The sequence below is a fragment of the Molothrus ater genome, chromosome 3, assembly GCF_012460135.2.
Source record: "Molothrus ater isolate BHLD 08-10-18 breed brown headed cowbird chromosome 3, BPBGC_Mater_1.1, whole genome shotgun sequence".
Taxonomy (NCBI): Eukaryota; Metazoa; Chordata; class Aves; order Passeriformes; family Icteridae; genus Molothrus; species Molothrus ater.
Genome location: NC_050480.2, coordinates 88,579,821 through 88,596,566, shown reverse-complemented (window position 1 = coordinate 88,596,566; position 16,746 = coordinate 88,579,821). Strand labels below are relative to the sequence as shown.

Genomic DNA, 16,746 nt, shown 5'->3' with positions numbered 1-16,746 from the left:
GTGTGCTGCCTGCAGGGTGGCTGCACCACTGCAGGGCCATAACTCAGCTGTGGGCCAGAGGCCAGAGCACCAGCAGCTCCCAGAGGACAGCCCTGGCCCATAGCCCTGGCACCAAGGCTGAGAGACCTTCTCTGGGTGCACCATTGAGAGCACAAGCCATATGAGTCCAACACAATCCCTACAGTCAGTGGTCCATGAGACAGGGAGATGTCACTGTCCAGTTCCAGGTGACAAGATAGGAGTGGCAGGTCATAATTACTTTCTCTCCAGTCATACATGATTTTTTTAAATTGCAAGTACATACCAGCTTCTAGACTTCAGGGGATTGCTGAAGCTGTGAAGGGCTGGGTGAGGAGCTGGGCTGTGACTCAGCTCCAGCAGGCAGGGAGCCTCTCCCTTCAGCAGAACTGGCAGCCTGCCCTCTATTAATGGCAGGTTAGAATTGTTTCTTTTGTTTTTCTCTCTTGATAGAGGATCTTAGCACCTTTTTGTGCAAGCAAGCTGAGATTTGTGGTGCAGAACTGCAGGAATAGTGCATGGATATGCCATGTCTCCCTGCTCCTCCAGGAAGCATGGGAGATACTCCATAAGGCTGGGATTTCCCTGTCATCACTGTCATACCCACTGCAGCATCTTGATGCACACTGGTGGCCCAGTGGGTGACCCAGGTTCCTCCCTGTCCCCCTGTCCTCCCTGCAGCCAGAGCTGTGCTGGCAGTGCTCCACTTGCAGTGTCAAGCAGGGATGTGAGCAGTGTAAGGTGCTGGAGCTCATACACTAGAGTCATTCACCCTCTCTCCTGAGCAAATGCAGGATATTTGTTTTCTGTCCCCTTCAGCAATGAGGGTTAGGTTGTCAGAGCTTCTCATAAAGGCCTTCAGTTACTTACTCTGTCACTTCTATTAGGAGTATGAATGACTTGCCAGTAATTTTGTAGTGCTCTTTAAATCAAGGAAAGTAATTTTATGAATAATGGAAATGAGAGGGGAAAATTTCTTTATTTGAGGTACTTGGATCCATATACCATTTGAATTTTCCCAACACCAAATTTAGAAAAAAGTAATTTTTTTTCTATGTGAGTAGATTCCTTACATTTTCAGCTGTTTGCAGTGGTCCATGTTTACAGGAAAAGATTGAAGATTATTTGGCTGAAATTTTGTAGAGTATAGAAAGTTTCCATTTCCATCCTGAACATGGTTAAATCCCTGGGAAAAGGGCTTCACACTGACCTCAAGAACTGCCTTGGAGGGGCTCCATTGCAGGCCCTGGAGTTTGATTTAATCATAGAATCACAGAATAGTTTGGGTTGGAAGGGACCTTAAAGATCATCTAGTTCCAATCTCCCTGCCATGGATGGGGACACCTCCCATTAGACCAGGTTGCTCCAAGTCCCATCCAGCCTGGCCTTGAACACTGCCAGGGATGGGGCATCCACAGCTCTGGGCCATATGTTCCAGTGCCTCATCACCCTCACAGAAAGGAATGTCTTCCTAATATCAAATCTAAACTTACTCTGTTCTGTGGGAATATTTGTCCTTACACAGAAAGACCAATCAAAAATAATCAAATTATTTGATCAAAATCAAATTATAACATTAAAAAGTGTGTTTTAATACTGGATGTTACCAGATTTGTATATGTATTTAAACATATAAGCTATCACACTGTTTTTTAACCTCCACATTTTTCTTCAGATATGTGGTCAGGCCTTTAGAGAAAGCTACAGATACACCCAGGAGATTTAAGAATATGCTGTATGTCTCATCTGTTATATCATTTGCCTTTTATAGCTTGATTTTTTATTGAAGATGTATGTTATTTTATTCAATATGTTCTGTTGGAAGAAATCTGACTTCAGGCAGTTTCAAAATTACATGTTGTTTCTTCTGTGCCATCATATAGTATGTAGCAAAAACCTGGAAGCCAGACTTTGAAGTTGGAGGCAGACTTTAATCAGGGTGTAATGCCCAGATTTTTCTGGAGATGCTACCACCTACACCCTGGAATCTTCATTCTGCAGCATTATCACCTTATGTATTTCTAGTCAATAGGCTAGGTTTTGGGTAAATGCTCAATTTCTCAAATTTTTTTTTTTGGTTTGTTGCTGGGTTGTTTTTTTTTTTTTTCTTTGTTTTTCTTTTTTTTTTCTGAACATGCCTTTTGACCAGAAATAAGGAACACTAATTTTTTAGAAGTGTATCCCAGCTATCTCCCCTATATATAGAAACAGTTTTTTTCCTATAGAGAGTGAAAGCTGCTCTTATTTCAGTAGGAGTCATATGCCAGATGGGGAGCTAGTAATCTATATTGTAGATCTACATTGCACTTGGCACATACATTTCTTTTACAGCAAATTCAGATAAAAGGTTATACCAAAGTAGCCAACCTTTTGTTTTGATCTCAGACTGTCCTGAACATTTGGTACATAAGGACTACAGGAAATTTCAGTGAAAATGCATCTGAAATGGAATTTAAGAAATAGTAAAAATAATAGCTGCAACATTTACAGATAGCTGGTGCCTGCAGGTGCTCCATTAAGGACAATGGCTGTTGATATTCAGAAAACAGACTAATTGTCACAGACTAATGAATCTTATTTTCTAGAGAAAAAAGATGAAGTGTAGAGGACAGGATCAGATTAATATTACACATGAATGTTTTTTTTGTAAAAATGTGTGCCCTCCTTTATAATTTTATTTTTGTATTCTCAGAGCTTTTACAGTAGAGAGTTAATTTTGATTTTAGCATTTACAAAAGGAATTTCAGCAAAAGCATTATGTTCTCCTGTAACCAGATAGTAGCATTTAATGAGTAGCTTCAGTGGTGCCTGGATGGTGAAAAATAGCATCTGTTCAGGAAGCCCTGCAAGCTCAGTTCCCAGAGAAAGACACATTTTTTAAGTTCTAGTCTCAGGTGTTAGGTCTGTTCTAGTAAATGAAGTGGGTCCAGCCCTGGGGGTAAGTGGTACAGCAGGTCTGCTTGGCTGAGCTCTCCCTCTGCCCCCAGACAGGGTGCAGCTCCTTTGGAGCTCTCCTGGGTCAGTGCTGCCCTGGAACTGGGCTCATGTGTTGCCTGGCAGAGTGTGCCAGCACTCACCATGGGCCACAGCCACGCTATGGGAAGGACTAGGAACTAATGCCATGGGCCCTTGGTCTGCCTTTGTACTCTCAGACAGGTCCAGCTGTGTCCTGACCTCCAGGTGAATGTCAGCAACTATAGGAGAGAAAAGGGATAAAATGTGTTCAGGTCAGGCAGCAGTGTGACAAGCAAGCAGGACTGTAGTGTACACGTGAAAGATTTAAGGCAAGAAAACAAGTGAGGTTATTTCATGTAATGCTGTTCCAACCCTTGCCAAGGCCACATGCAGACAGTTTCTATAAACTTTGGCACCACCTAGCAAGGATTAGAAATGCTACAAACAGGGAAGGTGGTGATAGAGTTAAAAGGGGTACATTTTGTGCACAATAAAAATGTTTTTACTGTATTAAAGAATTTCTGTTAAAGAAATGCAGGAATCTGATACAGAGGAGCCTTTGTTACTGTTAAACTTTGTGCAAGACCTTAATGAGACCTTAAAAATACAAAGCCTGTGGTTTTAAGCTGCATTCAGTGTAGAGAGTGAGGAGATGGCTACTGTTCCCAGGCAAAAGAGGGACAGAGGCTAACAGTGAACGCAGCATGGAAGAAGTGTAGGTACATGGGGTGCTTCATGTGGGAGGAAGAGGAATAGAAGCTGCAGTGTGTTCCCAGAGGAAGCAGCAATGTAACAGGTCCATAAATGCTAGATAAAGTGAGACAAATTTTCCAGGGTCAAAGTGCTTTGCTTTTGAAATGTTGCTATCATTACTCAGTATGCTTTCAGAATTACGCAGTGGATGTTTTTCTGAGTGTGGTATAGAATGAAGCAAGCTAGATTGAATCCTGCTAAATGACTGCTCTGGTTTGGAACAAGCTGTTTCAACCTTACCCAGGATGATTTGCTGTGTATATGTAGTTGGTTGAACACTAAGCTCCTGGCCAGCAGTGCATGTGGCATCCCTCTGATGTTAAAACATGTTGCAACTGCTCAGGTACTGACTTGAATACATTCCTTAAGGGGAGGGATAATGATGCCTCAATTTGCAGAAACATGTTGAGCACCCTTGGGGAATGAATGAGAAAGAAACTAAATATTACACAGTGTCAAGCCTTAAAATGCTAAGGGATAAGTTTTAAATAAAGAGATTAGTTGGGTCTGCTGGTTTTGGCTTGCTGTTTTGTGACTTGTACTTTTTTGTAACCCAGCTTTAACAGAAAGAAAATGTGACTTTGGTTGTGTTGCACCCCTCTTTCCATGCACCTCATGGTGTGGTTCCTACTATTTTCAACAGAATTTGTTGTGTAGAATAAATGAACTTGGTGTTGAGAATTGGCAATTTGGGAAAACATAAACTGCATTTAGGGTGCTTAAAAATATTGACATGTTTTTAATATTACTTGCCTGAATATATTTCTAATGGATTTACAAATAGCAAGTTACCTAACCTGGAGCTTAATTGGATGTACTCAAAAGAATTCTGTGATGGCTCTTGGTAAAGGCTGTATTAAAATAGCACCAGAAGCATGCCTGCAATTTCAGCATCTTGTGTTGTGGTGGTGGTTAGCCTTAGTGGGTATTAGATGGATGACTTCCAGTCATTTGGGTTGATTAATTTCAGACCTGGGTTTGAAATGATCTCTGTGTATATTGTGCTGAATCCTACTGCAAAGTGGCAACTGAATAACAGTTTTGTTTTTGCTGTAACTCAGAAAAAAACCCCAATCTGGGATGAAATCAAAGCTTTTTTTCTTGTCATTTTAATGGGAATAAAACATAAAGTAACACTTTGCATTGAAAGGCCAGGTTTTTTTAATTGGGGGTTCACATGTTTTGTACTCTTGCATCAGCAAAGACCAGGACATCTAAGGGTGTCAGAAGTCTTAATCCAAAAGGATGTGGTATCTGGGCATATGTGCCAGTGATAAATCACATAGGGAAATGTCTTGGTCTTCTGGGAATGCCTTTGGCAAATTTGTGGCGCTTGGATAAATGGTTGCCTCCAAGACAGGACAAGGAGCCTTTGGGAAATTATTTGAACTCTTACAGTACCTCACCATTCTTCCTCATTGGTAACTGTACTAATCCCACTGGGAAGCCATTCTGTCAAGCAGCCACTGCTGTGGTCTGGAGGGCATATTCTCAGGATGCAGAACAGAAAAACATTTTAGTTGGGTTTCTTCATTGTCTTTTTGGTATTCACAGTTAAAGGAAAAGTACATTATTATGATTATTTTTGTGGATTGCGTAGTGTGGGTTGAGGTTATGACTTACGAGCCTTATTCCCATTTAAATTTTATCATAGCCAAAAATTGCTGAAGTTGCTGTACCATTACTGGTTTTGTAATGATTGGAACAGGTCTTAGTACTAAGAGAGTGTAAAAACTGATTTTAAAGCTAGTGAAAGGACTAACAGATCCTTTCTAGTTTCATTCATGTTTGTACTGAGTTTGAAACCTGCATTGCAAACTTACTGCCAAGTTGTGATTAGGGTTTGTTTTGCATGGCTAAAGATGAACTCCACATTTAACTAAAAGATCTTTGATATTGCAATGCCACAATTGTGTATTTACCTAAATTAATTGGTATGGCAAGTTTCAGGTAAAGTTTTGCCATGCTAAGAAAGGTAGGACAGGCAGCTTCATTAGGTTTGTTAAATTCAGTGCTTGTCAAGTCAAGGGCACGCACACTAGAAGGAATTACCTGAGTTAGCTCTGTATATTATTAGGGGATTAATTAATGTTAGGGCACCTGACAGCTTTTGCTTTCCTTATTTTAAGTGCAGTTAAAATATTAATTCTTTTTCTGTGGGAAGTTTTGATATAATATGTTGGGATGTCTGAAGAATAGACATGCATCTGTACATAGTGTGCCCTTGTTATACTGTCCATTGCAATTGTTTTTTTCAGTTTTATTCATCATATCTGAAAATTTAGATGAAAAACTGTGAAGAAATAAGCAAAGGAGAGCTGAAGGGTTCAGATCACATGAGAATTTTTCAGCTCTCAAGGAAATAAAAAGGCATTTTTGTTCATCTTTATAAAGGGGCATTGAGTGAAATCTATAGGGATACATAAAATCATGTAGTGCAGGCATTCCTGTCATATCAACGGAAGAGGACAAACCAAAAAGGATAAAAGGCACAATGATCAAATTAACAGAGTATGTAATTGAGGCTGGGGACCTGTGGAGATTTAGAAAAGATTTTGCCACATACTTGAACAAACAATAGGCAGAGCTGCATGCAGCAGCATGCTTTTTTGTTTATCACAGTTGTAAGGATAAAGCTTTCCTATAGTGACAGTTTTATAATTGAAATCTTTGATTTTCTCTGAATTCTGGACTGTTGCCTAACTTCAGTGACATCACAGCTCAACTTCACCCAGTGGTTTGATGCCTTGGGGTAACTTTTTTTATCACCATATCATGTGTGAATTTGAGCTTCTGAATGAGGGGAAAGTCTGGGGTGTAATGGAAGATAGTGTTCACTCAGAGTTGACATTTTATGTCCTGTCCTTGGCATGGGGTTTTTGACACTAAGGAACCTGCTACAGGACCTTGTGCTGTACATCCACGTGGTGGTCCTTGATTGTGATGATGGAAGAGACCTGTACCTCCCTAATGCCACAAAGTCAAACCTCCCTGACATTCTTGAGCAGAAACTCTCCTCTTCCTCTTCTCTAAGTAATCAGACTACCCCTGAAAAAAAACCCCCAGGAAAATGTGGTAGGCATATGTACTAGCAAAGGGTACCTCTGACACTGGGATTTGGTCTCCTGGTCATGACTGTGTGTGAGCACTGCAAACGTGGGGAATCAAGAAAAGTGTGTGGGGCACAAAGAATGGTATGGGGTGGCTGAAGTCCAGCCATCATTCCAACTGTGTTATTGCCTCTGTCTTTCTGAAGCAGGTTCTTTGACAAGCTGTTTAGAACAGGGCTTAGATTTCTACCTGATGTGGGGACAAATTGCTTAGTAAGTTCTAAAACAGTGACTCTACATGTAAATTGCTGTAAACACGTTGGTATTTTTATAACTTTCTTAAGAGATAGGCAAATGGTAGGCCTAATTCTATAGGTTAAATAATATGTTTTGCTTCATCATCTCATTTATAGAGTTCTTGGGAAAGTAATAGGAGATACATATTTTAAAAGATAGAGCTAAAATTTCAGTTTTGCATGAATTTTTTTTTTTTTTGCTTTTCAATGTTTCTGTTATTAATCAAAATCTCTAGAATTGATGATTTTTTTGTTTGTTTTTAATATTTTTGTCTACGACTATGTATTCTGGTGTGGTCTTTCATTTGTTCTAGTAATCCTTCCATTCCTAATAAAGGCATGAGTCTTTCTGGCACCCGTCCTTTTCATTTTTCTGTGAACAATGGAAAAAATAAGTTTAACTTCTATAAGCATTTTCCAATTAGAGCAGTGGAAAAGCTAATTGGACTGTAGTGACGTGGTACACTTCACTCTGCATCTTCAGTCATGTTTTTTTGAGAGTTCTGCTTGAAAGTCTCTCTGTTAGTGTTTTAACTAAATATAAGCCAAGAATGAAATATCCTTTAATATCAGGTTATTACTCAGGCAGCATGCAGAGTTTTGACTGAGAAAGAATTGTGGAAATTAAACAGTTTAGATGGTTCATGTAAATAACTTCAGGCTTCTCAGCCTTCTGAATGCATTAACAGAATTTTCATGTTGAATATTACTCTGATATACATGTTTTAGTAAAGCTTAACATTGTTGTAACTTGAGCAAGTGTTATCCCAGAAGAGTGAGGAGAAGGATGTGATTTCTTCGTCATTGACTGGAAAATAAAGTTTAATTAAACATCTTTTTCTGGTTTGAGGTATAAAATCCCCTTCAAATATAATATTTTATTTTAATGGGCAAGTATTATAGCTGCTAATTTGGATCTTAAACTATTTTGCTAGGTATTAAGTTCTGGCAATGAGAAAATCTATATGTACCTAATGTGATTTATAATGTACAACTCCGATTTCAAGGAGTCTTTGCAGACCAGAAGTATCTGCTGTTATTCAGATATTGCTCTCTTCCCTCTCTTTGTGGTACTAGGTGTTGTTTTCTTGAATTTATCATAATTTTGTTAGCTTCCTAATTCACGTTGTATTATTTACGCTTTTTTCCCCATAATTTCTGATACAAATTGTATCTAATTTCTAACACCTACACTAAGATCTCAAATGGCAGCAGCAGATTTTTAATAAATTAAATGATTAATGGCTCTTAATGTGGAAGCCAAACCCTTGACTTAGGTGTGGCTGCAGCAGAAGCATCTTCTTTGCATGGAATGTTCCAACTTGACTGGTGTTTGGGATGTTTATGTGTGTTTTCATGGCAAGGCCCCAGCCCACTGAAAAATCTGCCATAAGATGACTCACAATATTATGACAGAAGGTAGAGTCATTGTATGTTACTTAAAGAGCATTTAGTTTAATTTGGTCTTGATTATGCATAAATCTACTTAATAATGCTATGCAAATTGATACAAAATATATTTATAATACATTACAAATAACTTCTACAAAACTCATATATTTGCTCTATAACCTTAAAAAATGTTTGCCATGATGGACAATGCTTTTAAATTAAAGTGTTTGCTTCAGCTATGACAATTAATGTATTAGAGGATACTCAACGCAATTGCAATTTCAACAGTTATTTTGAGTTAGTGGACAGGTATGTCTGCAAGCTTACAGCAAGTAAAAATGGCATTTATTTATATTTAAAATTGCAAAAATCCCCACTATTAAACAAAAGGAACAATATGGCAATCAGTGATTTTTGGATGATGAGCCGTGTTTTTTGGATGCACTTTTTCAGGCTAAAAAAGTCCTTTACTGAGCTCTGGGAGGTAAACTTGTTTCCCTGTAGATTTGCAATACATCCCTCTACTACTTGTGAAGAGGAAAGGGTGATCTGCAGAGGGGGAGGCCCCAAGCCCTAGGCAGCATGATCTGGCTGTGCCTCGTGCCAGGTGCTTTTGCATTCAGGTGATAATGCTTGTCTTTTGCCTTTTCATAAGCCATCAGTGGACTTGTTCTCAGTCAGCTGTGGAGCCTTCTGACTGCTTTAAAGAACCAAAGACATGCACTACCAAGACAGGCATGAATGCCATCTTCTGTAGTATTTTCTCATAGACCAAGACTTTAGATAAATATAGACCAGTTAATCTAGTTCAGTATACTGTGTGCTAAGTGTATAATTAACTGGAAATGGCAGTATTAGTGTTCATTGCAATTTTCCCTTGTTCTTAAAGGGAGCTGTAATATAATCCAATGCTGGTAGGCATTTCAGGGATGGGAAATTATGTTTAAAAGATGGGGAGGCATCTCACAGAGTTGGCTCTTCTTCAGCTGGGTGGTGAAGCTGCAGCACTGATGTAAAATGATCTATTATGGAAGAACAGTTGTTTTTATTGATTTCATTACCTGTGTCTCAGTGAGAACCATGTTACCTCTTCAACTGAATGAAAGCTTTAGTCTAAGGAGATTGTGTTAGTGTCTCTGCAGCTTGCAGCTTGTTTTCTGGGAATACTCAAGGCTTTTACAACGTGCCCTTTCATGTTCTGAGAGTTGGCAATCAGGCAGTGCAAGTGATTTTTCTTGGGACATTTTTATCAAATGTGAAACAAATGTAAAGAAGGCAGGAGGAAAAAATAACCTAAGCAACAGTGTTACACTTACAAAAACCTGATTCTCTTGTCAGAACTGCTGTTAAAGCAATCCTTATTACTCATACCATCTCTATTATTGTGGCTGACACAGGAGATGGGGGTGCTCAGTTTTCTGTTCTAGTATTGTCTTTTATTTTTCATGGATTTTCTGTGCTGCTGAGAGCAACAGCTGATATTGGTTTCACTGCATTGTTTTCATTGCACTGAAATTCAAAGAGCAGCGTGAGCTTGATCATGCTCCCACTGAGCATATTGGAAGTGGAAAGCCCCACTGCCTCAGGAGGATTATATTGCACTGCTTACATTTTGTTATTATTAAATGTTCTTTCAAGGCATAATGGGTGCAGTGTTATTATCTGTCTTGTAGACTTGTCTTCAAAAGAGCACAAGGAACACAGTGATTCTAAATGGCTGAAAAGAAATAGATTTTTATTTACAGTGCCCTTGTAGTCAGTTCAAAGTCAAGATTGTACTGAATTTCCCAGAGTTAATGCCATTTTGTTATCGAGGGAGTTTAGGGTGCTGCCAAATGAAATGTTAGCATTAATTTTGAACAACTGTATTTAACAGTTTTATTTCTATCCCTTGCAATTATTTAAAACTTCTACTTGGTGAAACTAAGAAAATAGTTTCTCTAGAAGCAAAAATGAGAAAATTTAAGAACTGAATTGTTTGCTGAAAGTTATATGCTATTTTTTTTTTTCATTTGGTGTTTTGTTTTAGGTATTTTTTTCACGGTGAGTCTGGTTTTCAGTAATGTAGGGTTTCAGAAGCAAAGGTTTCAGACCCTTGTGGCTCTAGCTGACTTCAGTGAGATGAGCTTTTGCTTTTTTTTCTGCTGAGCTTTGCTCAGCATGTTTGAAAATTCCTTATTTCCTTTTGGTGGACAGCTCTGAGAATTCCAAGTGCTGAAAGAGACAAGGAGCAACACACTGAGAATTACGAAATCTAAAACTCACCTCCTACACAGTAAACATCAAGGACAATATTAGTTTTGAAGTTTTACATTAATTTAAAACATTAAAGTAGTGATGCTGGTACAGGATTGATACAGGATAATAATTATGGGCCTCGAAAATATTTATAGGCAAGATTGGCTTAAAACAATTATTCCATTAAAGCAAGCATATTGTGGCTGGAAATGGAGTTTAACAGGATGAAAGTATGGAGGTTTAAGTGCATGGGACTGAGAGTTACCTATAAGAGAACTGGCACCAATGTATATCTGAAAGCAGGGCTTAAATGCATTTGAAGAAGACCTCTGTAAACTTCATCAGAAAATGTTGATGTGATGTTTTGTGAATAAGCTTTGTTACTGTGTGGCTTCTAACACATGCTGAAGAATTTGATGCAGAATGACTGAAAACTTGTGAAAGCAGTAGAAAGTAACTCCCTCCTGTAAAAGAGAAAAGTGAATTTAATCTCAGGGGCAGTGGAAAGGACAAGATGTTGAAATACAATGTCAATGCACATGAATAAATATGCATAAGAAAATAGAGGTGTATACAAGGGATGGCTGGAAACCAGCTTGTACATGAAGAGCAGAATGTTGTAGTATTCTGCTGCTTGTGTTTCTCAGTTAGCAGTGGTCTCAGCTTGTTCACCTAGTTTTAGTGAAATTGTTTTATAATGAAAACTCTGTTGTTGTGTCAGTCCATGCTCATGGTTTGATTTACCAGTACAGCAGTAATTTAAAACTGGTAAAGAGTTGTAATCAAGTGTTGCTGTTTTTATTTGACAGGCCGGACCTGATAGACATGAATACCGTTGCTGTTCAAAGCAACCTCGCAAATTTAGAACATGCTTTTTTTGTAGCAGAAAAACTTGGTGTTGCCAGACTTCTGGATCCTGAAGGTAAGAGATCTACAGATGGCTTTGTTGCAAAACCCTCAACACTAAAATAAAATCCAATCTGCCTTCAGGTTGTAGCTGTGGGCATTGTTACAACTATGTGATAAAGCACTGCTCTGTCTTGCTCTTTTAGACGTCGATGTTTCCTCACCTGACGAAAAGTCAGTAATAACTTATGTGTCATCACTTTATGATGCATTTCCCAAAGTACCAGAAGGTGGTGAAGGCATCAGTGCAAATGTAAGTAGGAAAACAACACTTGTGTAGCGTGTGAGCTACATTAATAAAATTTTGAATTTCACATCCAGAATGTTAGCTAGATCTTCCATAGGACTGCTGTCACACTTTTCTTTGACATGGTTTTTCTAAGCTGAGATTTTAGAGTCTTAGCTATTTCATGTCATGGACATGAAAATGTTTGTGCAAAGAGCTGAACTGAAAACAATGTGTCTGATTTAGAGAACGATCGAGTCAAAGTTCTTACTTTTCAGTTGTGAATGTATAAATTACACCTTTCTGATTCTTACCAGCTTGAAATTTATTAATCTAGAAAATATTTTGTTTTCAGTAGAATTATTTGGGATCAAAACTGAAGACAGAAATCATATATTTGAAAACTTTAACTGATCTTTGAAGAGCAAATAAATATTGTCTCAGAATTGCAGGATTTCAGAATCTATTTTCTATATACATGAAGTCGTCAAAGCTGAAGCAGAAATGAGTTCTTGATGATTTTCACCTCTTCTGTAATCTGGGTTTTGCTTTGGCAGGATGTTGAAGTCAAATGGGTTGAATATCAGAATATGGTGAACTACCTCATGCAGTGGATCAGACACCATGTCACGATAATGTCTGACAGAACATTTCCCAATAATCCTGTGGAATTGAAGGTGAGGTGTGGTGGCTTGGACTGCTTGTTGGAATTGCACTTTATCTTACTGACTCAAAGCATACTTGAACAAATGACGTGCTTGTTGATTTATACAATCAAGTCAACTGCAGAACAGTACTACTCATAACCTTTTCAAAGTATAATCAATATGTTGCTAGCATATGAACAATCAAAAGCAAATCTTTGCCTTGTCACTGATTGTTTTTTGTAGAACTCTAGTTGAACAGTATAAAGGTAAGCTTGTGAAGAATATTAGAAGAGGGTTTGGAGACTAAGGTTATATTCACTGCAAATAAAACATGATCTTATTTTTCATGTTTCTGTAGGCACTTTATAATCAATATTTACAGTTTAAAGAAACAGAAATTCCACCGAAGGAGACAGATAAATCAAAAATCAAACATCTATATAAACTGCTAGAGGTAAGTTTTAACATCATTGAAATGTATAGAAGTTTCTTTTCTGTGGCCTAAAATAACAAATACATATGAATTTTAAAGGTCTGGATAGAATTTGGACGCATCAAACTTTCTCAAGGCTACCATCCAAATGATATAGAAAAGGAATGGGGAAAGCTGATTATTGCCATGCTTGAAAGAGAGAAGACCCTTCGGCCTGAAGTGGAGAGGTATGCTAGTGAATATTTGACAGGCTTTGTTAATATATTTTCTATTGTTTTAACCCATATTGAAATTTGTAAATATCTTCTTCTATGACAATGTCCATAATATTTTTCTAGATCAAGCATTTCTGTCTTTGTTCGAGGTCTGAATTCTCTGCCTGCCTAGAGGCAGGTCCAGACATAAACAACTTTGGTGGGCTCAGAAGGTTGTGACAAACAGCATCTGTGACTCAGATCATCAAAACACTTATGCACATATATAACCACTTTCTTTGTGCACTTAGCCAAAGATGGGTTTATACCACGTCACTGTCTCCTTCCAACTTGATTTCATATAAGGACCATCCTTCACTACATGAAATGTGTGTTTTTCTTGGTGCACAGCACTGTTGAGGTTTAAAAAGTTGGTGGTACTTGAGAGCACACCAAGTGTTTAGATGTGGAAAGGCATAGTTGCCTTTCATGACAGTAGGCTGTGGGACACCTTTTACATCACTGATGGCATATTAAATATGATTAAAGTCTTGATGCAGTCTGAGAGCATTTTTTTCATGGTATGTCCTTATAATTTCTGTGGGAGACACAGGTCCTATCCATTAATTAATTTAAAATCTCTTTTAAATGATTTTTGGGGCTTCTACCTGTGGGTAGATACAGACACCTGGATCTGGATTCATTCTGCTTGACCTTATGCATCCAAAGGAGACATCTAAGATCTGAATCACTTCTTCCTAGAGAATCTTGTTGCTGACTTACTGGTGACGACAGGGTGACCTATCTCTCTGGTTTAGGTACCTGAAACTAGGTGTAAGGAATCCAGACCATTGTATAGGAAGTCCTCAGCAGAAGAGATTTCAGTCAGAGGACAAAGCCAGTCAGAACTGATTAAACATGTGTCATGCTTACAAGAGCAAGAGCATGACTGAAATGGCAGATTCAGTAGGAGGTGTTGATTCACAGCACCTGACTGTGGAACAAGTTCCTACAGAGGAATACGAAGTTGTCCACACTGAGTTCTCCCTCTTATGCAGAGCAGAACACTGGAAAGCAGCAGCAGAAATACAGCCTGCTAGGTCTTGTAGGTTAATCTGTCCCAACCTGCTCAAAGCAAAGTGTCTGGCTTCACCAATAGAAATTCTCTTCATACTTGCAGAAAGCTGGATTATCTTTGTTGAGAATTTGTGTAAATGACATAAGTTTATTTCTATTTTTTATATGGTCTGAGCACAGATAAACAAACATGAACCTAACTTCCTTCCCATATTTCAGGAAGGGTAAACACACTTAGTTGACAGGTCATATGGTTGTAGTCACTACAGGTGATGTTCACTGTAAAATGATAGAGAAAATGTCATTAAGTGCTTCTGGCTTAGTCACCAAGTTAAAAGTATTGATTGATGTGGACACAAGAATGTAATTTGTGTTTGTTGCACTGGTTACCAGTGCATCTCATCATTGTGAGGTGCTGATACAGCTGCTGGGGTGAAATTTGATTGTGGCAAAAATGTGACTTCAGCCAATACTGAAACCTGGTGAATAATAAAACTTTACTTGAAAGTCTGTCGAATACATCTCAAAGTATCAACACAAACACACAGACAATGTGTGGCCAGATTGGTATATGGGATCAAAATTAATATGGTGCCAACGAGGAGAGTGCCAAACTGAGCTCTAGTTTGCAAAACTAGCAGAGTTTGGCATTGCTGCAGGGGTGTGTCTGCGCCTTTGCAGAGCTCTGCTGCATAAACAGTCACCTTATGGGATGGGTGTGGTTGTTCAGGAATCCTAAAAGCAGGCGGTGAAATACTGAAAGAATCACCCCAGCCCAAAATCTGAGTTAAAAAGTAAACTTGAAAGCAGTGATCAGATTTTTCTTACTTATTTTCTGGTCAAAACAGCTGGAAGCAATTGGCTGTGCATGTGGAAGAAGATGAAGGGAAATCTTCAGGAGGACAGTGTAGTGGAACAGGGCAGTTAGTGAAGATGCATGCTTGGACAATGCAGGAATGACATTAGGTTGGATGGTGTATAGGTGTTTCAGATTATATTGTAATGAGCTGATTAATCCTGATACTCCCCCAGTTTTATTGTGCAGTCCTATTTGAAGGAAGAGGAGTCAGCCCAGCCTGGAGGTTATTTGTACTGCACTGTCGAGTGTGGATTTCTCCCTTCACTCCTTTTTGAAACTTTCCATTGAAGAGTCTGAGGGACACCACAAAGAGTTCTTTTAGTTCTTACTTGGTTTATAGTTATTTAGTGACACTTCAATCAAATATTTGGTGTGTCTGTTTCCTAGAGACGCCCCATTGTTGCTGCCTAGTCTGTACTTGCAAAGCTTTAATGCAAGGTAGGGAAGCCAAAAGCAAGGTAGCGTACATAGCCCCAGGTAAAATCCTTTGAAGAGCTGGCAGCATATTAATTGCTGGGTTTTAAATATGCATACAGAAGCCTATATAAGGGAGGAGTCTAGGTGTTTCAAAAGCCAGTAGTGGAATTTCATCCCTAGAAGCTGTACATTTTGCAGGGCTTTTATCTTCATTTTCAGCAAATGCAAACAGCCAGAAGATCTGTGCTCTGGATGTAAAGATGAATAGCAGTAGTTACAGCTATCATAGCAGTGATTCGCTGTTTAGCAACAGCACGAGTACTCGGACCAGTGTGGACTCTAATGAGAATTTCCTTTCTGTTAATTGTGGTCCCACGCTGATTAAATCTTGTATAAGCTTTGGTAATGGAACCTTAGAAGGGAGCAGGTAACTTGACATATGCCTTTGTGCTTTGTGGTAGATGCTGTAGATTCGTTTGTTTGTTTTTAAAGTCATGCAGCATGATTGTAAATATAAAAATAACATAGTACTTCTTTATTTTCCTGAAATGCTTTGGCATCATCTAGGTTGGAGATGCTGCAGCAAATTGCGAACAGAATTCAGCGGGACAGCCGGAGCTGTGAGGACAAACTGATACTTGCCCGGAATGCTCTGCAGTCTGTAAGTCAGTCAGGGATTTTACTTGTCTGTAGTCATAGATTTATAGAAATTGAATGGCAAAAATTTCTTAAGGGTTTGTGAAGGCAACCTTAATAGCTGCTACTTTTATTTTCATTGTACTGTTAAGGTAGCATTTCTTCAAGAAAATACCACAAGTTGCCTAGGGTGTGTTCTGTTAATTTTTTTTTTGTTCTGTAGTTAATTAAATGCTTCACAGTTGTTTCAAGATAAGAATAAGTTTCTTTTTTTTTTTTTTTAATATAATTCTTAGAGCTGATATGTCTTTGGTTTTAGCTGCAAGGCTTATGACTTTCTCTTCTTTATTAAGGACACCAAGAGATTGGAGTCAGGGCTCCAGTTCCAGCATGAGGCAGAGATAGCTGGGTATCTTCTTGAATCTGAGAATCTTCTCCGCCAGCAAGTGATTGATGCCCAAATTCTTATTGATGGAAAATACTATCAAGCAGACCAGCTTGTTCAAAGGTACTTTACAGTATGTTTATGTGAATAAATAAATGTCCCAAATATGGATTCCCGTTATGGAAAAAAATTTCAGTTGTTTATAACTATGTTTAAACTTCACGGCCTGTCACTGGGCACCTAAATATCAGATATTCTGGTGGG

General features: G+C 38.6%; 1 protein-coding gene across 8 annotated transcripts in view; it reads left to right on the top strand.

The window, feature by feature from the left end:
• DST (dystonin) overlaps positions 1-16,746 on the top strand; it is a 294,261-nt gene that overhangs the window by 136,567 nt on the left and 140,948 nt on the right. For all 8 annotated transcript variants that reach the window (XM_036379370.2, XM_036379365.2, XM_036379364.2 and 5 more), the window contains 7 exons: positions 11,512-11,624; positions 11,755-11,861; positions 12,392-12,511; positions 12,840-12,935; positions 13,014-13,141; positions 16,029-16,122; positions 16,451-16,605. In XM_036379370.2, the coding sequence (XP_036235263.1) occupies positions 11,512-11,624; positions 11,755-11,861; positions 12,392-12,511; positions 12,840-12,935; positions 13,014-13,141; positions 16,029-16,122; positions 16,451-16,605 (813 nt within the window). The remainder of the gene's footprint in view (positions 1-11,511; positions 11,625-11,754; positions 11,862-12,391; positions 12,512-12,839; positions 12,936-13,013; positions 13,142-16,028; positions 16,123-16,450; positions 16,606-16,746) is intronic.